We start from the raw sequence: 23,807 nt of genomic DNA, 5'->3' as shown, positions 1-23,807 counted from the left end.
TTTCTTAATATTTAAGAAATTTATTGTTTGCATCGTTTACAACCAAAATAGGACCAAAAATGTATACCAATCCAGGCATCAATTGATTGTTTGTATCAACTGTCCTTATTATAACAAATTCCGTGCCCTCGTCTACCAAACGCTGACCAAACAAATCACTGCTCAGGGAATTGGATTATATCGAAAATAATTTAATTTTAACACGTTCTCGATTTTCTGTCCACTCCTAGGTAAAGGAGTATAACCACATTGTTTGGTTTCTAAAATTATTATTAATTAGAGTGGATTTCAAAATATTCAAATATTCATTGACAGTACTTCAAAAGTTGGATTAGTATATTAGGTCCTGATATTAGGAATGCCAAAAATTATCGCTTGCCCAATATAGCACGAAAGACACCGCAAAAATTAATCTTTTAAGTAATGTAGCGATGACATTTTTAATTATGCGAAGCATGAGGATTTTCAGTGTAGTTTGTTTTTTTCTGATGACTGGCATCATCAAGACATATATATCTTATAAGTTAAAAAATAAATTTCTGTTGGTAAGGCCTCTTAAAAATATAGGTTATTGCAGCAAAAAACATTGATTTCACGAGGCATTTTCGAGTAAAATGTATTTTTGCTACATGCTTGGACTTCAATTGAAAAAAAAGTGAATGATTTCTTTTTATGATTTTTTAAATATATTTGCGTTTACTTTTCATCTAAATCTAAATGTTAAGTGTATATATCAAATGCATCCTTTTTTCTTGCACAAATTAAGTTGGACAACTAACAGCTCCGTATTTTAATCTAGCCTAATATTTCAAACGATGATACTCCAACATATTTCCTTACTGGGTTTTCACCAGTTAACAACCGCTACTTAAACAGCAGTCTTTACCTCGAAGTATACATGTGGATATACTAAACGCTTGCTAAGCAAAATTTTATAGAATCCCCCCCCCCCCCCCCGCATTAAAGCGCGAAATCTTTCTGAAGAAATAGTTTGCGAAACTGATTAACAGCTTGTAAATCGATCAATATATCCAAAAGCCAATTCATGAAATGTGCCTGCATTTTTTTTTATTTAACTATTTTACACACAACTGAAACTTTTAAAAAGGGGGAAATTATGTATATCTCACGAAACTGCCTTGAATGCTTGTATTTTGGGAACTGTAAAATGATTTTGCCAAACTGTAGTTTTTCATAAATACACGTACATGTACTTTCATGTACAAAGGACATGTGTTTTTGATTTTTTTTTATGTTGTTTTATGTCCTTTGTAAGTAAAATTCTTTCGTTCTATATTCATTTTTAGAAATCCTTACCAAAAAAAACTGAATTTGCAAACCTCAAAAATAAACTGAAGTGTAGTCTTTTGGCCAAATACTGATGAAATATAAACTCTTCAAATGAGAAATACCTCATTAAAAACAGAATTACAAGTTACTAATAATAGATTATTACAAGTATCGTAGATAAGTAGCTTAGCATCTGCTCGTAAGAATTATCACTTTTAAGTATAAATTAATAGTCCAAGTACCTCAGCATCAAATCAGTTTCCATGTACATGTATTTTTAAAAATTTTCCAAATGGATGTTTTTTGCCTCTTGCAAGAATTTTTTTTTACTCGGACCTCTTTTTGAGGTAAGATCAATGTTAGGCGTATACTATCTAATTTAGAATTATTTTTAAGATTGATTTTGCAGCCCTAAATTGCAGGACTACTTTTAAGCTGAAAAGCAGTCTAAATATAATGGACACTTTCGATAAGCTAGTTCCCTTGTTTAAATTGGGCATAGAAACTCAAAGTAGTCTTGTAAACTTCAGATATACATGTAGGCAACAATCTAATTGTAAGCAGAGAACTGGACTATATATACTAAATATCTAATAAATAGTTGTCTGTACATTATGCCTGTTGTTAAAAACATACTGAAATTGCTTAAATACTAGTGTTATTCTTGCTATTCATTTTCATCTATTCTTTAACTTTTAGCAAAACCCACTGTCATGTTGTTAGGTTATAGCATATTAACAAAAAACAAAACGGAAAAAACCATTAACAACGTAACTTTTCTCTCACATTTTGAATTAAACATGACCATTTGGAGATGTAGATAAATGAAATGGTTCCATATTTTAATATATACTTCAACTCCAAACTCTCGAGTCTTTGCACAACAAATGTTTTCACTGTCGTACAATAACGCTATTATCAAATCGCAATTTCTGGTTTAGTACTTCATCTCCTCCTAAACTTTCGCCCCTCAAAAGATATGGTAAAAAACTACGATGCTCAAAAGTGAAGGGTTTGATAAGTTTATAAGAGGACCTTGCTCCTTATCAAAATTTGGGAGGTGTAGCGTACATACCACACAATACATCGTCAAATGAAAGTCGTCCATTGGTCCCGGATTTTTTGTTGTTGTTGATTTTTTGGTCTCATTTGTCAGACAAAGAAATTACATAGAAGAGCCATACTGTTCTTCAGTATAAGAACAATATTGTTGTAAATACACTATTATTTTTGCTTAGAAAGATATAGGGACGTTGTATAATTATTGTTCTCTTCATAAACTGATTTATTTGACGCAAAAAAGGTAAAGGATATCGAGCTGTCTTCTAGTTTTACGTGAAACAGATCTCTTGCTTCCACAAACCTCGACAGTATTTTATTCTTCTATCAGACGCTGTCAATTCATAATTATTAATGCGCATTATTGAGTATGGTCTTTTTATTAAAGAAGCCGGATTCGTTACGGCGCGCAGAATTTTTAAAATATCGTTTTTCGGTATTAGCATATTTATCAGATTGTTTGATACACATGAATATTTTTTATATAAGATGTTTTCCTGCTTGAAAAATTTTGTCGATTATACGACCACCAAATATAAGCGGGGATTTTTTTAAACCGTCATTTTTAAATTGCTGGGTAGTTATATGCTTATTGTTTCCAGGAAAGAGTCGATATTTATACAATATATATTGTGGCTACCTGAATGTGAACATGCTGCTCATTATATTAAGAGGAAGTCCATCATTTGGCAGTCTCCTGATGACATTCAACGATCCTATTGACAAGCAGACGATAGGACCGCGCGCGTGACACGCCTTCCATTCAGCGAGCGGAACTCCCTCTTCTTCACACTTGGCCAATAGAAATACACAGCTCTGAAATACAGCAATTAAAACTTGGTACAAAGATAGTACATATCAATGCTTGTTAGATTAAGTTTTTTTTATTAAATGTGAATAACTTTTTTTCCGAAAGGAGAATAGTTTAGTCTCAAAAGGACGTCCAGTATGGATTCTTCTAGCAATGGAGATTCTGGTCTTTTACCAGTGGATCCTGTGTCAAATTGTTCCCCGGGGGACATACCTAATACCCCTTCTGAAGATGTTCTGAACATGGATACTCTCTCAAATGAACACAAGAACAATCGGTTGTTAGAAACAGACGTTCGAACACCGGAATCCGAATCTCCCAATTCGAATTCAACAAATTCAGAGTTGTTGTCTGGTAAAAATTTAACTTTCTCGCCGGAACATGTAGCGTGTGTTTGTGAAGCCCTACAACAGAAAGGAGACATTGAGAGGCTGGGGCGTTTTCTCTGGTCCCTTCCTCCCAGTGAATTGTTAAGAGGGAGCGAGGCTGTTCTCAAAGCTAGGGCCACTGTGGCATTTCACCGCGGGGGCTACAGGGAACTATACGCCATCCTTGAAAGTCACAAATTCGATGAGACCAATCATGCTTTTCTTCAGCAACTGTGGTACAAAGCACATTACATGGAGGCACAAAAAATTCGAGGAAGGCCTCTAGGGGCAGTGGATAAATATCGTTTACGAAGGAAGTACCCCTTACCGAAAACAATCTGGGACGGAGAAGAAACTATATACTGTTTTAAAGAGAAATCACGACAGTCTTTGAAAGAGTGCTACAAAAGCAACAGGTACCCCACTCCTGATGAAAAGAGGAATTTAGCAAAGAAAACGGGATTGACTTTGACACAAGTCAGTAACTGGTTCAAAAACCGCAGACAACGAGACAGAACCCCTCATCAGAACCCAGGGTAAGAAATAACAGCTGTTAATCAGAATCCAACCAGGAACTAAGATGGTTATTAGTGTAAAAAATGTTTTTTAAAATTGTAAACACCCTTTCATTTTCTATAAGGAAGTCTAAATTTTTAGAAATGACAACAGAAGTTATTTTGTAAACAGAATAATTATCCTATACCGTATTCTTTGAATGGTTATTAATATTTCACTTCAGTAGGGCTTACTTTTTTGCCCAACACCCGGAAATTTTTTAAACTTCCTAAAACATGCAGTGTCCATGAGAATCTCTTTTTAATTTATATGGCAGCATGCCCGATTAAAGCCCTAATTTATCCTGAATAACAATATTAAATTCTTCACAGTTTAGACTTGTTATAAACCTTTGCGTAAGTTAAAACCTTGGAAAATCATCGCCAAATCTAGGATTACAAAATTTTTGCAGTAGCGATAAGTTGATACTGATGTCATGCTTTGTAGCTGACATTTTGTAATATTCTCAATTTCAACACCATAAAGTGTACATTTAATGCTGTGGAAAAGTTCCCGCCACAACAAAGCTTGCGGTAGGAAAATCTTGCACACATTTTTCGAACTGTTTTTAAGGACTCTTTACATTTAGTGGTGCACTTAAGGTTTTAACAATTTCGATACTTAACGCTGCACATTTGTAATGAAACGAAAATAGGAAGATAAAATGGAACTACTTCTAGACACTTACATCTTTCACTGTTCCTGAACAAATTCCAAACAACATATAAAAAAGGATATTTTGACACAAGATTTTAAATAATTCTGACACAATTCGATAATGATCTGCCAAAAAGGCAATTATTTTCTTTAATTCCAAATTTGAAACATTAACAAACTCGGCAAGAGATTAAAAATCATTATCTCTTTTTTTTCTGGATAACAACGTGGACCTCTTGGTCCCATGTGTATAGCGACATTTTTTTTCATTTAGCAGCTCGTCATAATTTTGACATTTCAACAAAAAACTCGTCCTCTTTAATTTACTACTGAAGCCAACAAAAGCGGGTAAACACTAGTAAGTGAATGGTGTCGCGAGGTCCATTTGTCGCTCTTCCTCTCTGTAAGAGCCGCCTTTTATTCAGTATCTAAATAAAAAATTAATGGGAAATTTATTTCTAATGACGAAGGTCAAATGAAAAATCCAGCAGAAGCCCTTATGGAATGTGTCATGCGGATTAAAATGGGAGGGAGTTTACCCCTAATATCTTTAGGATTTGGATAAGGCTTGACGTTTGCGGGTCTGGGTTTTATCATCGCCCTCTCTCTCTTTCTGGAAATTAGTTATAAGAGCAAAATAACATGTCCGATTGGTACATTTTTGTCAATGCGTACAGCCTCGTATACTTACATGTATAACATAATGTTCTCTAGCAGACATTATGATATATCGAACATACATGTAGAATGGAGTGAAATTTTGCTGTGTTCGCTGCGATTCTAAAAAATTACGCACACCAACACTGAATTTTAATTCCATAATGTTTTAGAAAGATTAAATCGGCTATATAATTGAATAGTTTAGTATGGTATTCATGCATTATACAGTAATTTTTTTTCTATCTTTCATGTCATTATTTTTTTTTTTAATTTCATGGTACGAATTTGATTTCAATTCAGTAATGAACGGTGCGTCAGTGATGGTAATTATAGGTATGAAAAAGGTGAAGATAACCGAGTTTCGTTTTGTTTTTGTCCTTCGCCTTCCTCTTCAAATACATACATGTACCCACAGCATTTAAGGCGATGAGAAATTCAACAAGGTGCATATTTAGTAATATCAATTTTGGAATGTTCACATTTCGGCGAATAAGTAATATCAGGAAGACCATTTGCATTTGTTTATTCGAAGAAAGTTTTTGCATCAATTTGAACTAAAATTTTTTTTACCAGTTACAACATTCTTTTTGCTGTAATTGATGTTAAACGGATTTTTGATGTAATTTATCTGAATATGTTATATCCACCGAATCTTGGATGCAATAAAATTTACATAATAAAGCTTTATTTTTTGATTTGCCTCAATTCAAATACCTTTGTATTATACGGAAAAAAAACATATTAAACCGTCCAACAAAGGATATTGTGTAAACCGAGAATCGTTGACTGAAATAGGTGATGAAGGCAATATTAGTTTGTATGCACGATTTATTGTAAAGAAAAATCCATAACATTGTTCCACAACGTCAACAAATACTTTGCGTAAATTAACTTCTTTTATCGTCTTCATAAAAATTGTAGATTTGAGTTTATCAGGAAAAACGACAATACCGTACAAAATTTAGCATCTCATAGAAACGCGTGTTGCGTATAATTAAATACGATTCGGTGATGAGGCTCAAAAAAGGCTATATTTTCCGCATCCTTTGTCTCGTGTATTTGAATGAAACATCCAAAATGACTAAAATTATATTTCCGGTGCACTTTCCAACTGAGAAAATTATACGGGGTGAGAAATAGTTAAGTTTTTAAATGCTTGAAGTTTTATCCCCCTCAGGCCAAACTGAGAAAATCTTTTCACTCGTCGCTGACCTTTTGGCTAAAGATGGACAAAATTGTAAGGGCCAATTGAGGACACGGGGAACCATTTTTGATCGACTCTCTTGAATCTAATAACTTCGGTTATGAACTTGATTTTTCTTATAAGTATCATTAACTCCCCGGGATTTTGTGGGAGAGCCTTGGGGAACGTTTCTCATTCTTTATGTTTATTCTCTTTTAATAAAAATCATTGACCTTTTGCGATAGTTTACATTCTACTTGTAGAGCTTGTCTCTAGAACTTTTTCCTTGTTGATATAAGATTCTCTCTCTCTCTCTCTCTTATCAAATGATCTTAATTTTTAACTACATGATTCTGCAGACGCAATTGACTTAGAAGAAAACTACACTGAGTACTGTAGAATAGAACTTTCTTCCAATTCTGGGCCTCGTGAGGCATGGCATATTATAAATATTATTATTACACATATGTGAATATGATTTTATTTCATCTTTTTTCATGACTTTATTGAAAAACAGAATTTAACCATATGTCTTTCTTTACTTTGAATTTTTTGGTGCGATTTTTTTTATCGATTCCGTTGTTTTCTAAGCATCCATGTATATATATATATATATATATATATATATATATATATATATATATATATATATATATATATATATATATATATATATAAGCTTGAGAAAAATGTTACAGAATTTCACGATAATAATGATGTCAGACATTTTAATCGATCGCTACCCTACATGTACATGTATATCTGGAGAAAACAACTAAGGTTTATAGGTTTTTACAAGTATATGTCATTCATATAATGGTTTTTCATAAACTACATTGGGAATTTTATTTTGTTTAACCTAAAAATAATAAAAAAAAATTATTTATAACATGTGAACATGAAGTTAAACTTTGTTTATGTTTTAAAGAGATTTGTTGTTGAAGAATATTTTGGTAAGATTTTCTGGATTCTGGATCAAATCCAAAGTCAAAACATATTTAAGAGAAAGGTGTTCTTTGACAATCTAATTTAGTAAATTTATTTATAATAACACAACTTGTTAAATGGAAGTGGTTTTCAAAATCATTTTTGAATTAATTGGCATTGTACACTTTTTTTTTTCGTGTTCCAGTTATTTTAGTATGATATCTAGGCAGCTCTGCTGTGTAAATCATAGTTTTTATAAATGTATATATGCATGTACTTCCACATATTAAAAAAAAATTAATCCTCAATCATGCGAATGAGAAGCATACCTAATGAGTGAATCTGATAAGTAAATGTAATACAGTTTAATTATTACTGCTAGCTGAGATTGAGACAAAAAATACTACTTACAACGGTCAGATATGTCAAACAATGAATAAGATATAAAAAATAGGACATTATCCCCTCTTGAATCTTAATGCAATGCTAATCATTTAATCTTATCATTGAGGAAGATATCGAGATTTCAGCAGAGTATTGTTCTTGGAAGATATAATTTATTGACACATCGTATTTTGAAGCGTTTTCATAATTTTCCAAGTTCACAAATTGTTGCATGCCCTGAAACATAAAACTACAATTCTGATTTAGCGTACGTTTAATCTGCCTAGTGGGCACATCAATCAATATATATTGTAAAGTCGGTTCCTGTACCCGGCATTCAGGGAGAAATTGCAATCAAACAGTAATTAGTCGACTTCAAAACCGCACGTAGGGTAATTCACGCCCCTTTTTTTCATTTTCGCCGTGCCATGCGGCTTTAAACAAGTATCTCTTGTTGTTTTCTAGGGAATAACACATGTTCGCCACCCTTTTACCCGTTTTAGATGCTGAAACATCTGGATATGATTTTTGTTTTTGTTTTTTCCCCTATTCTTCATATGTATACGCTACAGGAAAAAAATGTTATCTTGAACTACTGTAATATTCATTTCCAAAAAAAAAAAAAAAAAATACAACAGCTAAACAACTGTTATAAAAATGCTTTTTCATTTTTTTTCTCTCCCCGCGAGAAGGAGCAACAGCTTTTATAATTTTCTGGATATGAACGATATTACTGTTGATCAACAATTGATTAACAAGCTAAATTGTCATTTTCATCATTTGCCACCTTTAGAATCGCCCATCCGAGAAAATGTGTGTATTACCAAATTCGCGGGCTTAATGGTTTTATATAATTTATTATTTGCATATCTCCTTTAAAATCAAACGCCTAATAGTTTTAAATTTCATTTAAATGTTTTCCCACTTTCCATAAATGGTGTCAAATTTCGCCATATCGGCGTGTCACCTTTATCAATGGAGCAATCGCTCTGGAGTCCATCGACTCGAATTTCCTCCAACAAGGGCTGTCGTCTGCTTGTTTCACCTGTTCTCCCGCCACTTGAATTTTTACTTTGACAAACAAAAGATGTACATAGAATTTATTCTGTTAAATCTCCACATGATACTTGAATGTCTTTCTCACGTGGACAATTAAAAATGACAGATTAGCAACTCCTCAATGTTGCATAATTTGTGAAAGTGTCAGGATTTTCAAACATCAAAAGAGGCATTTTACAAAGGGGCAAAGACTATGTGTGTCTTTGGATTTTGGAAATCGAGTCAAGTCTAAACCATTTAACGATACTCATGCAATGGTAAAATCTAAGTAATGTCACGGCGTTTGTGCTTATTTCTTATTTTCTTCTTCGTTTTATTTCTGTTTTTTTTTTAATTTCAAGCAACGCTCGAGTGTTTGGAATCGAAGATTCTTTTCTATTTTAGACATTTCTTTTCTATTTCACACATTTATCAAATCTCTGAGATGTAGATATCTTAAAACATGAAAATGTTAGTAATGGTAATTGTTATTCTGAATCTTCATAAAAATTAAAAGAGGATATTCAACGAAATATTACCATATCCAACTACAAAACATTACATTTTTTCGATTTTCCCCTTTGCCTAGAGGTCTTTCCGTAACAGTGTCAGAGGCTATGACTTCATAGTTGAACGGTTGAAACGTCACAGCTTTGCGATTGTGATTGAAAACATAGTAAACATGGATTTCAATGAAATATGGAGATAACGAACAGTATTCAAGCTCAAAAGTCCATTCAAATAGTACAAATCAGGAGTAAAGCAAACACAGACCTCCAAAACTTCAGAGGTGGGATCAGGTGCCATGGAAGAGTGAGCATCCCCTGCCGACCGGTCACGCCCAACGTGTGTTTCTTGTCATGATCGGGAAAAATCCATAGGCAATTCAGTGTGTAAATAATGGCCTCACAATTTAGTATGAAAAACGTCAGTCAGCATTTGACTTGATGATAGATTGCATTTGCTGACAAGGTCATTGTATCGGCCATAGAACGTGCGAAATGATGAATTTAAACGAGACTGTTGATATTCTTGTTTCATCAACTTGTATATCAATAGCTTGCCTCATTTTAGAAATTGTTTGTACATGTACGTAGAGCATGCTCTCGCGTATCGAATCAACTGGGAGACATAAACCCCATATGCAGGTGATAAGGGTATATTGCTACATAAGTAAGGGAAGTTGACGATTGAAAAGTTAAAGTCATCACGTTTATCATAAAGCTTGGTTGTTAGGTTACCATTAACATCTTTTTTCTAGTAAAACATCCAAATATGAAACAGATGTGTCAAACTCTGTGGTATCTTTTATTTGGAGAAACTGGCAATTTTATTCTCTGTCTGGGTGGTTTACTTACTCTCTCTTATCACAGACCAGGATGAGTATTTTTTACAACGGGAAGGAAAAGCGAGAGTTTTGCCGCCCTTTCTGATATTCTTTCCCATTGTGACAAAATATTACTTTGATATTCTTTCAAACTATGAGAAAATATCACTTTTATTCAATGAATAAATGCAGTATTTCACAGTTGAAAATGTAATAATTTTTTTTGTATCATTTCTATACCGCTGCCTGTAAATGAACGTATGAGTACTTTTAACCAGTTCTGCGATGAATATTGCATATCTTTTTACATACTGTTATAAGGGATTTGTAATTCCGGTTAGTAGAACTCTAGTTCATTCCAATTGAAATGTTGCAATGTGTGTTAGACAATTTTCTGAACTTTCAGACGATTATTGTAACAATAAATCTTCATTAGCAATATTGCTCACTTAAAGTTGAAGTTTTTGCCATGTGCCTTCGTTCGCGCACTAACAAAATGTTATTGAATCTAATAAATCTAGATGACAATTTGCAGCGTTTGAACGTTTCTATGAAGGTTAGGACTTGTGAAACGGCAATATAGTCTTGCAGAAGAAGAATATATTTGATGAAAGCACAAAAAGTGCAGACAGACAGAATTTAATACTTGTGCCTTGAATAAAATAATGGAAAAAATTCAATTAAGATTCTTGTGTACTTAAATTTGACTTCAATTTATCGACATACTTCTGTTAATATTATTATAATAATATACCGGGTAATAATTATTATTAGAAAAAGTCCCATTAGATAGTACACTGTTGGTATCGTTCAATTGTTATTTTTACTTCGAATACTTTTTTTTTTTGGCAAAAAATAAAAAAATGTAAAAGCGTTTAAAAGATGTTACTTTTATGTGAGAATAACAAAAAAGAGTTATTCAGAAGGCTTTTACCGGAACTTGTTCATTAATTAAAAGGTGCATTACTAGTTTTAACACTGTAAGTATTAGCCCATTCAATTATAATACTTAAGAAAGAACCGGGGGGGGGGGGGGGTGTTGGGGGGTTGACATTGTACGTTTAAGGAGCTAAGTGATGAAAGACAGTCAAAAACACGATAAGAACAGTTATTTCAACCCGAATTTTCGTTAGACTTTATTTAAACACAAAAGTGAAAATAAAGCAGTGTTTATAAGCATATAAAATATAGGAATTCCACAATTTGTGTTTATAATGAAGAGAAACTGTAGAAACAGCTAGATATATATTTTATTTCAATTATTTATTTATTTTTTGGCAAAATTACATGGCATTTATCCACGATGTTTCAGAGGTAACTTGTATTATTATTATCTGCATTGTATTTTATGCTAAAAAATCTACAGACTCTGCTAAGGAGTAAACATGAACTTTAATCTGAAAATCACAAGTTTATACAAAAAGAATTTAAAAAAAAAAATCTATTTTCTCAAAAAGTATACAACATGTTATTGATCTCTTTAATCTTTGAATTCATTTGATGAATTATTGCAGTATGTGATCCGTGCATACCAATTTAGTTTATCGACAATTTTTTTAAGAAAGGAGATTTTTACTTATGAAAAAAAGAAACCTTTCTTTAATCATGCAAAATTCGGGCACTTTAAAGCTTTATGTCCATATTAAGTCGTGAACTAAGATTTGGGAACATCTCGGTGTTGTCGGTTGTAAAATTGCCTTTGACAGGGGCATCAACTTTGCCTAGAGGTAAACGTCTGTTCCAATAAACCTTTTTAAAATGAACATCTCCATCCTACCTGCATCTTCATTTACCGCTTAATTACTTTAACAGAGGGATTTTGATCCAACCCGGTAGGGAGCCTATTGGTGGTGTAGGTTCTCTCAATGAAGATTTTAATAAAATCGTTCCTCTTTTGTATAGTCATTGAATATTATCGTACAAAATGGCGTCAAACGAGTAACGCGGAATCAAAATTTTATTCTGCATATCAAATTAGGATTGACAGATTAATATATTTAGATTTTTTTTCCTTTTTCGTTTTCTTTAATTTATTTATTCATTTTTTGCTGGAGTTTGAAAAAGGTGCTTTGTCGGTGTTAAATTCTGAAGTAAAACACATATGCAAATTTCAGTTATAGAATAAACTATATTTAAGCAATTTAATTTGACGTTTTGAAATAAAGATTTACTAACATTTTGTCGTCAATTTTATATCAAGTTTAATACTGAAATAATCGATGATGTCTTGATAGAGTACTGAATATTCGATAAGTTAAAACGCCAACTGTTCTGTAACATCAAGCTGAAATATATACTTGCAATTATTTGAATTTATTTCAAATCTTGGTTACTTCTGACATGCATTAAAAAGTACAACTGGTGTTTACTCTAAAATAAAACGACTCTCAAATCTAGCTTTTATATTATATTCGATGGAAATATACGCGTGTGTTAAAGTTGTTCTTTATTGCAAGGACTAAATCAACTCTCCTCGGAATCTGCATTAGAAAGCGGCAAAATAATCATCCATGAATTTAAATTTCATAATTGCAAACTAACAGCCTATTGTTTCATTACAAAAGACAGACTCCCGCCCAGGAAATACGATCAGGGATGCTGTGAAATAATTCATAAACACCCGGTTTATTTACCATACGCTTCAACGAATTCCTCACCTATATAGTTTATCAACAGTATTGTCTTCATGTCTGTTTTCGATTAAATGTCGATATAACACTGGCACGCAATATTTTATCTGTTCAACTTCTTTCAGTCATAAATAGAAATCACAGGGAAAAATATTTAAAAAAACGAAGTGAACAGCCTTGGGGTCGTTCGACATCTGTGATGTACAGAGTATTCTCGTATTACAAAAAAGTGGCAGGTCTTCTCTGTTGTCTTAATGGTCGAATCCTGTTGCCAAATTTTTGTAGACTGTAGAGACTAACAAGTTGTTAATGACAAAAGCAATGAAGACTGTTCATTTACCAAACTGACACTACAAAACAGGACTTAATATGAAGTAAAAATATTGAAGATTTAAGTTGCTGCAATTTAGCTGCAGATCTGTAGCTCGCTGGTCTGAAAAATTGGGATGGACGACTAGAGAATTCTGACAAAATTTTATGAAAATAACTCCTCGTTTCATTTAAAGCGCATGCTCCTACATATCCACCATGACTTGTGCTATGTAGCGAATCCGACCAAAAAAAAAAAAATCTCGCGAAGCTACGGTACTTTTTTTAATTGTCTGACACTGAAACGGATTGAATATACCCTAAGATACTGCAGTGTATAGCCGTGTTAAAAGTGCAAAGAAAAACCATATCATCAGACTGAGTATCTCCACCGCCATTCACAGGTTTTAAATTTTAATTTAGTAACGTCACAAGAAAGATCTGTCCTGTTGGTGTGTGATTTATTGCCCTCTAAACAAGTTAAGACGGGAGACCACCTCAAACATTATGCATAATTTGGTAATTTAATGCACTTAATGTATTACCATTATACTAGATATTACCCGAATGGCCCAATCTAATCGCAAATAGGAAATCTCAATTATGTATTTGGAATATCTACAAATTCTATGGAACTCATTTACATATGTCAGAGAGCTCAATAAAATACATATTTCACGGACGGTCAATATATGAGATAAGGGTTGTCACTTCTTGAGTACGGGTTGCACCCAGTAACATATTTCTGTAGTAGGAGCTTCTCGCTCCATTACTCTTGTACAGTATTCGTTATCATAAATAAATACAAACTAAAAGTTTATGGTCTATTAATGTTGTCCTATGGCGAAAAATGGCAATCTTCTCCCCAGAGTCTTTTCATAAAATAGAGAATTAATTATCCAGTAGATATTTTTTAATACCACGGTATTTCTTCCTGCAATGAATCTGCGAAGCTTTGACACATCCTCCGTTTTATACCGGCCTAATTTTTTTGTTCACTTCCATTTTTGTACGTGTCCGATATATATTACCTGTTATCGCTAAATCTAGGATGCCAAATATCTCGTTATCAGATAAACCGGTGGACTTTCATTTACCATACCCAGTAAATACAATGGGAATCGCGGAGCGTATCAATACACAGTTTAATATTGAATTTTATGTGTGAATTAACGTTCAGCTGAAATGATGTAGAACATTAAAATTCACACCCGTGTAACTACATTCACACAGGGCACATAACAATGATATTCATAGAAACGAGTCGCCGAAAAATACGACGCAGCTAAATGTGATTGATACAGTTAAGCCGATAATTATTATAGGCGTATGTAACTGGGCCCTTAAAGATTAACTTCTGATTAAAAAATTGATAAATGTTTATACACAGTTTTAATTTATACTGTATAAACAAGAAATAAACGATTTTCAAAATATGTCTCTTGGCGAAATTGTTGATTCAAGGCCTAAGAAGTAGAAATCACATATTACATGTATAAACAATGTACCCATTTCTTATTGCTTTAATATAAGAAAAACCTGTGGTTTTATCAAGGTCCCGAGATTTTGACATGAGGGAAATGGGCTTACTATTAAGGATAAATTGGGTAAAAACCAATAAAATGGGAATGAGACTCGGCAAATGAAGGATTTAGCAATTTAAGCTTCTCAAAATATAATCAACAATTTCCATCCCTTGTTCCTTTCACCAACAAACTAAGAATTTCAATTATGAAATAAGCAGACTGAAAAAAAGTATGCAAAAAGCATGCTCGACCTCGCAACTTATTATGTGGATTATGGATAAATTTCTATTTCCTTGAAAAATACGAGATGTAAAAAAAAGTATTTGTTTCCTTTTTTGAAACTGTATTCAGCTTCTGTACAAAGTATTCCAAATAAAATGTTGGAATTTTATTTCTAATGCAAATTACATATGTTTATTGCATGCCATATAATCTCAGTAGGATGTAAATGTAGCTTTATTTTAATATCAGTTTACAACGTGGTGTTTGGAATTTTTCATGTTCATTACAACAAATTCTTAAATAACGGCAATAAAACAGGGATACGGCGGCATATAATGATAATTTGTCTGGTCTTTGATAATGATGTCATGAATTGCATGTGAATATTTTATTCCAAAAAATGAAGAAAAAAAAAAAATAAATAAATACTACATTAAAAAATCAATCGATACTTTCCAGACGTAAATGAATTGCACATGGGAAATTTTTTTTATTGGACCTTTACAAACAGCAGAATTATTGGACGTTTTGCAATTTGCATGAAAAATATATTTCTGGACGCATCAACATTGATATTGTTAAAAAGGAAATATGCTGTATGTTAGAAAAGCATAAATAGCAGATTTCTCTTTTTAACATTACCACAATGTGTAATATTAGCTACCTTTTCCAGGTATCTTTTGTCAATTTAGATCTGTTAGCACTAATTTTTAAGAATATGAAATTTGGCAGCATCCAGACTCTTTGAATAGACCGCAGAGTGAATAAAATAGTAATATATTTTTCTTTCCTTCTCATAATCGTACAAATTTAATTAGAAATGGTAAACTGATTATGAAATCTAACAGAGACTAGTACTGTATTTTTGGCGGAACGGCGGCGTATGAAAATATCCCCTTTTATGCTTTTCAAAATTACTTCAGAAAAAGACTTTAGTCATTTTTATAAGCAATCAAAGGCTTAAAGAATTTTTCTGAAGTAACTAAAATTAATAATTTATCAAATAGATATGATTTTCCAAACAAACTGACTGCTTTACCATGTAATAATAAGAAAAATTTAAATATACGACGCATATGAAAATAACTACTGTAAATCCGTTTTTGTTCGTGAGAACTTAATTTTTGCGTAATTACGAGAGATTGTCTGCCCGCGAAAATTTCAAGGAAAAAGATAATTAACTTGACCTGACCTTGCTCCTAATATAAAACGGTCAATTTTAATCTAATTGATACCATCACTTATTGATATTGCCTTCTTGAATCTGTGAAAATTTCATTATTTTTTTAAAACAATAAATATGAGAAGAATCCCTCCTTAATTTTGTTTTTTATTGTATCCTGAATATATATATATAAAGCATATACATACTTTAAAAAGAATCTTCAAAAGGAATAGGAATTGCCATTATAAATGCATCAACGAAATTATGGCTAGATTACAATATTGAAATAGAACAAAACACACGGTACAATGTATTATGTATACTATATACTGTAAAGTGGATATTTTAACGGGGTAAAATTTTGCGATTTCCATTAACAAAGCGTTCATGTTTGGGTGAGTTTTTGCGGAACTTAAAGAATTTAATTATGTGTTAGTTTGTTGTTTAGTCAGTATGATACCTCTTTTCCTAACCGTTGGTGGTGTGGTTAATATATATAAGGCTTCGCAAAATCCGCAACCCCTCTAAGTATTGAAATATGGAATTTTCATTATCATGGTAAGGTAGTTCATCCAAACGTATTCTTTCATTTTTTTCAAGATATATAATTTATTTTCTATTCCTAAAAATCATTGTGTTTGAGTCAGAACAAAATGACACCCTCTCTTTAGCAGTAATGAATGTCATTATAAACGTACCTAAAAAGAACTTGTGTTTGCTTTTCCCTTGTGAGCCAACACGTGTCTGAAATCACTGGCCACACGTGTCTTAGGGAATTCATTCCAAAAGAGATATAATTTACCCAATTTTCATTAGAATTATTTCGTTCGTGTAATTCAATGACCACAAATTGGTTGCATTTCGTTTTTAGTCATTATTGTAAAGCATCATTTATGCTCATTAGAACAAGTGAAGCAACAGCTCATGAGCCAAGCGACGAGAGTCCTGTACAGGCAAAATGATTCATAGCTACAGAATATTTGGACGTTTTCTTCTGATATTTACTGTTTATACTCAAACGAGTATTATTTACGGATAAATAACACACTTTATTTTTCTCAAAAATCAGCAAAATATCTAATAGATTTACGTCCATATAGATGAATTGAATAATATTTGCAATAGTAAGTGTGGAAATTTTGTAAGATTTTGTAATAATGTCATGCAGTATATGCAAGAATGTGTATCTAGATCTTTATATAGAAAATGGCACAAAGACGTATGTTTGAACATTAAAAGAAAATCTACGATTTCTTGATATTTTAGAAAATTAATATTTACGTTTTAATATTTACGTTATATATATTCAAAATCAGTCAAAAAATATATTTCAATCCGTGCATTTTGTTTGTTTGTTTGTTATTAGTCCTTCATACTTACTGCGATATGTAATTCAAATTTTAAAACTCAGTTTCTTCAAGAATTCGATACATCTCAAGTGGGTTTTTAGGTGTTTGCCACGAATTATGCTTTATTGCATAATGATCAAATATTTCTTGACCAACAACCATTTTGAAGATGAAATGTATTTTACATACAAATATTTATTAAGAAACAAAATGAAACGGATTTATATTAATAGAACATGTAACATGATTACCAATATCAACAAAAAAAAACGTCAAGACAAAATAACTGACGTTTTTCCTGTGACACATTGATGCGTGTTTTAAGAGAAAAATAATCAAAATACACTGACATAAGCTTGTCCCTAGAGCTTGGCAAGAAAAACTTGAAGAATTATTGATATTTGACGGTCTAATATCACACTTCGACATCATGGCAAAAAACGAGACAAACACGTCTACAGACCAAGTTCCTGCCGGATTATTAACACGTACGTCTTCTTACGTCACTGGCGATACCAAAGACTTGCAAAACTACTTACATCACTGGTGATACCAAAGACTTGCAAAACTAATACGAGAGAGAGAGAGAGAGAGAGAGAGAGATTACTAGTACTCTAATTGTTGTCGTGAGAGCGATTTAGCTCTACTTTGTTGCAAAACACTATGAAATGATGAAGCTTAACAAGAAAGTAATGTTTTAAAATCTTCTAGTGGACAAAATTACTTCAAGTAAAGTGCTCATAGATACACGTAGATGTTGAAAAAATTATCGTTGTTTTTGGAAATATCAAACAAATACATTTTATAATATCATATGATGTTTGTTAATTTGTTGCTTGTTTTGCCCCAATTGCTTGCTTAAAATTATAGAATAAATTATTTTGGTCGGATAAACTTCCTAGCTGGAAATATGGGTGGGGGATTAAAGATGTCGAGTCCTCAAGATTGCAACAACTCTGAAAGAGAGATGAAGAACATATTTATTAGGATAAATTATTTTCTGTCAGATAAACATTATTGAAAATTAAGCCTATACAAAACAAAGAAACCTCAAACTTGACGCAAAGCATGGAATGGTATTTCCTAGGGTTTCATTCTCCATAATATTTAGCTTGTTCTTTATTATTCCGATTATGGATAACCATATGCTACAGCTGCAAAATATAGCAAACAGGAACCAACATTTGTGGCAACAGAGCACCAGTCTTTTTGCTTTATTTCAATGCTTGGGGAAACGTACAAGATCTTATTTAAACAAACAACTGAGCCTCCCATGTGCAAGATGTACGGGCATGAAAACGAATAGTCCTTTTTCCCGTAAAATACGATCTAGATGCTCAGATTTAGCCCAAGTAAATCACTCGGCATGTTGAGTTGAGACGAGGTCATCCCCTCAATTTCTGCATTGCCAACAGACCTAAGTTGTCCATGCGTCGATGAGTTTGATCGCACAATAGGAAAGGTCGATCATCACTTCAAGGAAAAACACCTGTTATCCGCATTAAATAATCGATTGATTTCAGTTTTTGCCGAAACTTGAGATTGTTTGGATAAAAAGAACAATGCATTTCAATTGATGTACCTGATATCATTAGGAAAAATTAACGGCAATGAAGAATATATATTTACTGTGATTGCGGTACTCTCATCGTTAATTTATTTCATACATGATAATGAAGATAAGTTCTTGTGTAATTATTTATAAAGCGATTTTAATTGCATGTTCTGGCTTTTTTTCAAACTCTTGGAACGAATTTCGTTCACCAATTTCATTCTAATTTCATTCACCAAACATTACGAAGATTCCGTTCCCATGATGTTTTTTGTTTTACTTTTAACAACAGGAAAATATATGTCTGTCGCCAGATTAGCAATGTACAATGTGCATTTTTGTTTGTTAACAAGAACAATTAGCATGCATTTTGAAGAGGAATACGTGACTACTTATAACGAAGCGCTAGCATTGTCATTCAAGAATCATGCGCAATGAAGACCTTGAAAACAGTTTCCGGTCTTTCAAGGCTAATGAGGGTGGGAAAATCTTGTAGTTACTATTAGAGTACTTCAGAAATTAGGGTTGGTAGTGGATGTTTTGCTGTGAAGAAGTCAGCGGGGGAGTGTGACCTTGTCCTAAACGACGGCCATTATTAAATGAACCTCAAGAATGAGGAAGAGGCCTTTGAAAACCAAGGCTTTAATGATCACGGCCCATCGTACTTTTCCACTTAACAAAAGATCCGGTTAAACAACATCCGTTCTGGTTCATATAATAAACCTAGCAAAATCAAACGTTAAATCTTGTTGTAAGAATTGATAATCAAACAAAAGAAAATAATTAGCGATATTGTTTTTTCAACAATCTATAAATGTTTTGACAATTCTGGAATAAAACATAGTTTTGGGAATTAAAACATGTGTGTTCTTTTAGACGTGTAAAAAAAAATTATGCCAGACCGAAACATAGAAAAAGTAGGCTATTTAGTGGAAATTAAAGATTTTCATAGCATATGAAAATTATCTCAACACAGGTATTATATGTTTACTCTAAGAATTAACTAATAGTCGCCCACACACGTTTTGTACTGTAGGAGATTAGGTCATATAATAATCATACTGTTGTAGCGTTCCCGGATATTTCCATTATTTTATCAATAATTCATGATTTTTTTTCTTATGAAAGTTGAAAATTAGTGTTTTGCCTCGTAAACAAATATTCATGAATTTAAAAAGTCAATTTTTGAGGAAGGTATAAACGATGTCGATCTTTACTTACTGGTATATTCTTGTTTTTAATTATAAGCAATTTTTCTCGATAAACTTCATTAATTAAAAATACGCTTAAAAATCGATTTTTCAATAATAATATTTTTAAATTCTACTGAGAAAATAATATAAAGATTCAATTGTAGCACATGGTATTTAACAGCCTGGCATATTAACGACATGTACATTGTAAATAGTTAATCAGTTTGATTAAATTCTTCTTTTTTTTTTTCTTTTTGCTGACCAAAGACATCTAAATACTACTTTGATACTGCAAGAAATTGTATAATAATACAATTCAAAAAAAAAAAAAATAAAAAAAAATAAAAAAAATAAAAAAAAAAATAAAAAAAAAAAATCATATTCTCATCTTAAAGAAAATAATAGGAAATGATTAGATTGCATTCACATTCTTAGGAAAGTGATAATTTAAAAAAAAAAAAAAGATGTGTGAACACTTGTTATGAACTTCCGTGAAACAGACTGAATACATCGAAAACGTCTTTTTTTCATTCCAGGAAAGAAATGTTGGAAGAAAGTATGATGCATTCGTTCGGTCACCACCAAGCACACCACCACCAGCACCTTCACCACCAACACCCTCAACAAATGTGTAACAACGGACAAATGATGATGCCACATGACTACGGTAGCGATCTCGCCATGTCCGCCAAAATGTTAGACGCGCGCCTACCTGATGACGTCAGAGTTAACCTGTCATTCGTCAAAAACGAACCATTGGCCCCCTCATATCTTCGTCCCCCACCCTTCGACCATTCTCATCACAGGTTTCCACACACCATTCCTCCCGTCTGAGAACAATCCACGCGCCATGTGGCGTTCTGTGAGTCTCCTTCATAATGTGGTAGATTTTGCCTCGTCACCTGTTACATGATACTCGGGATCTACTGATAAGTCTTGCCTTTTTTAACTTCACTATGATGAAAATAATTACAATTCAGTGATGGTCGGACTATATGACTGCATTCCAATTTATTGAGGGTATATTACCGCCATTAGTCTGCATTTTTGACATTTAATGCTGTTTTTAGTGCTGGCGATTTCATTTTGTTGCACTCATGTTGACATTGTATGTTTTGTTGTTATACGTTAATTTTCTAAGAATTAGGTTGATGATTTTTTTAAACTAAATGGTAAATAAAATTAATTTAGTGTGCTTATGAATTTAAAAGCAGTTAACAAGGATTAGAGGAAAAGTGAAGCATGCGCCAAGAAAGTAGTACTATTAGTTTTTCATTGACAACTGTCTCTCGCCTGACGAAAGATATGTCTGTTGTCATAGGTGAATAGTTTTTTTTTTTTATCAATACATAACAAATTGATTTTAGAAACTGAAACACGTAGATATGTTGAATCCATTTAAATTGTCAATATTAGATGAAAATACACCTTTTCTCTATTATCAGTTAATTCAAACACAAATTAAGGCAGCATTCACTCCACAATATCGGCAAAGAAATAACCACAAGGCTTGATAGAACTTTACTTTTATTTCACTGATCAGTGCAAATCTTCAACTTGGTTAAATTTCATTTTCTTGGTAACAATTTTCCACAATGAAATTATGAAGAAAAATACATTCCAATTAAAGGAAATGAGATGTAATAATCAGAGTAGTGTTCTTTCTTTTAAGGTATTTTTTAAAAGTGAAAACCTCATGAACAAAGTATACAATTCCAAAGAAACTCTTAAAAAAAAGATGTTACCGAAATACAATTGATTTAGTTACATATTAAGTTACAAATAATTATTTAACGTCAATTTTGCTGGTAGTACTTTTAAATATGTATTTCTATTTAATTTCACGGTGTAGACAAATCAGAGGAAAAATATTCATTAAAAAGAAAACATGTTCGGTATCGTTTGAAAATTAATAATGAAATATACAAAGTTCTGGTTATATTTCTCCAATTAAATTGATTTTCTCTCTTTCTTTGATGTCATTTATGTTAAGTAAATATTAAATCATTGTCTTTGTCATGTATCTTTTCAAACAGAGAAATAAAGAGTATAGCGTTCGGACATAAATACAGGATTTTTTCATATGTTCAGGCTTACTGTCAGATTTTTTTTTTCGCCTTGAGATTTCTTGTGTTTTATTATTTTTTTTTACTTTGTGTATATGACCTTCAAATATAAGAGAACAATCATTACTGTGTGCATCTATGTATGTTATCCCGGTGTACAGATCCTGGGTTCATGGTTTCATGTCTTAAGAACATAGATTCCTTTGTAATATGCAAATGTCCTTTCCTAATCCTCAACAATTATATAAAATGGATGACCAAATATATGTGGTGGACGTCATATTCAGTAATGGATAATTCTTATGAATTCAGATGACACACATCAGTGATTCAGTTCTCTTCTTCGTGACAATCGATGTAAATTTGTGTATTTATTTTTTATTTTGTTCAAATATTTTCAATAAATGAACAGACATTACAATTCACTTGGTTGTAAGAAATTCCTTAATACTTGGAACCAGTAGCAAGGAAGCCCATTAAATGCTAGTTGATTATTGCAGTAGGTTTTTCATTTGCAATAATGATTATGACATATTAAACGGGGCAAATAAAAACCAGTGTTACACTGTATTCCGATGCATCAAATTGATGTAAAAGGCAGGGTTCCATCTTTCTGCACAATATTACATGGTAAGAATACCTAGAGATGAGAATAGTAAAGTATGTTAATATTGTGATGAATTCCTGTTCTAATAAGAAACAGGAAATCTATCTTTTAGTAAAAATTACACCATAACACTATATAAGCCAAGGGACGAAAAGAATGTAAAAACAATTCCAATATGACATTGGGATTATTGTAAAAAAGATGCCCTGTAAGATTTATTTGTTGAGATTCGTTATGAATATATATGTTTGTATTTGTTTGTAGAAAGTCACCCGAAGTGCTAAAATTCACAGTACATGTATATTTATTTCTTCCCTACGAAAATAATGCAGTTCATTTAATTTTTAATTAAAATATTTCCTACAGTTGCCTTGGCAAATGTCTTTGATATAGGTAAATTTTTATTGAACGTGGATGCTATTGTAGATGACAGTTTTTCTCAAGTACCTTCTCCTCCCCTGGGGAAACTACATTCTGTAAAAAAAAAAAAGACCACTAAACACTAAACAGTTACAAAACAGCTGTAAAGGAAGAAAATCTTAATTTATTTTCCAAGCAAAATAACTATCAAGTGTGACATTTTATATGATTTTTAAGTAAACACATTCATTAGAACACAAAAGTTAATGTTTATTATCATACCATCAAGGTATTTTCATTAATTGCTGATTTTTTTTTAAAAAATTCTCTAATAATTGGGAACATAAAAATCAAGTTTAAAACAATGTATATTAAATGTAAAGATTTATGGCGTTAAATGAAAACAAAGCCATGGATTGATTCATTAAAAAAACTTTCGTTTATGCATACACATTTTGACATAAATCGAGACGTAAATAGATTTTGGAGGGATCTGAAACACCGACCTAAATGCATCTACTTAAAAAAATACAAACATGGAATAGAGAACTAAATCTGTCAGCAAAATT

At 32.1% G+C, this 23,807-nt stretch overlaps 1 protein-coding gene across 1 annotated transcript; it reads left to right on the top strand.

The window, feature by feature from the left end:
* Positions 1 to 2,927: 2,927 nt before the first annotated feature.
* LOC133183041 (homeobox protein SIX4-like) lies at positions 2,928 to 22,696 on the top strand. Its single transcript, XM_061317965.1, has 2 exons — positions 2,928 to 4,064; positions 20,742 to 22,696. The coding sequence occupies exons 1-2, from the start codon at positions 3,298 to 3,300 to the stop codon at positions 21,037 to 21,039; spliced, it is 1,065 nt and encodes a 354-aa protein (XP_061173949.1). The 5' UTR covers positions 2,928 to 3,297; the 3' UTR covers positions 21,040 to 22,696.
* The last annotated feature ends 1,111 nt before the right edge of the window (positions 22,697 to 23,807 follow it).

Source organism: Saccostrea echinata, unplaced genomic scaffold, assembly GCF_033153115.1.
Source record: "Saccostrea echinata isolate AGI-Se365-2 ecotype Australia unplaced genomic scaffold, CSIRO_AGI_Sech_v1 ptg000009l, whole genome shotgun sequence".
NCBI classification, from domain to species: domain Eukaryota; kingdom Metazoa; phylum Mollusca; class Bivalvia; order Ostreida; family Ostreidae; genus Saccostrea; species Saccostrea echinata.
This window is presented reverse-complemented; position numbering and strand designations above follow the sequence as displayed.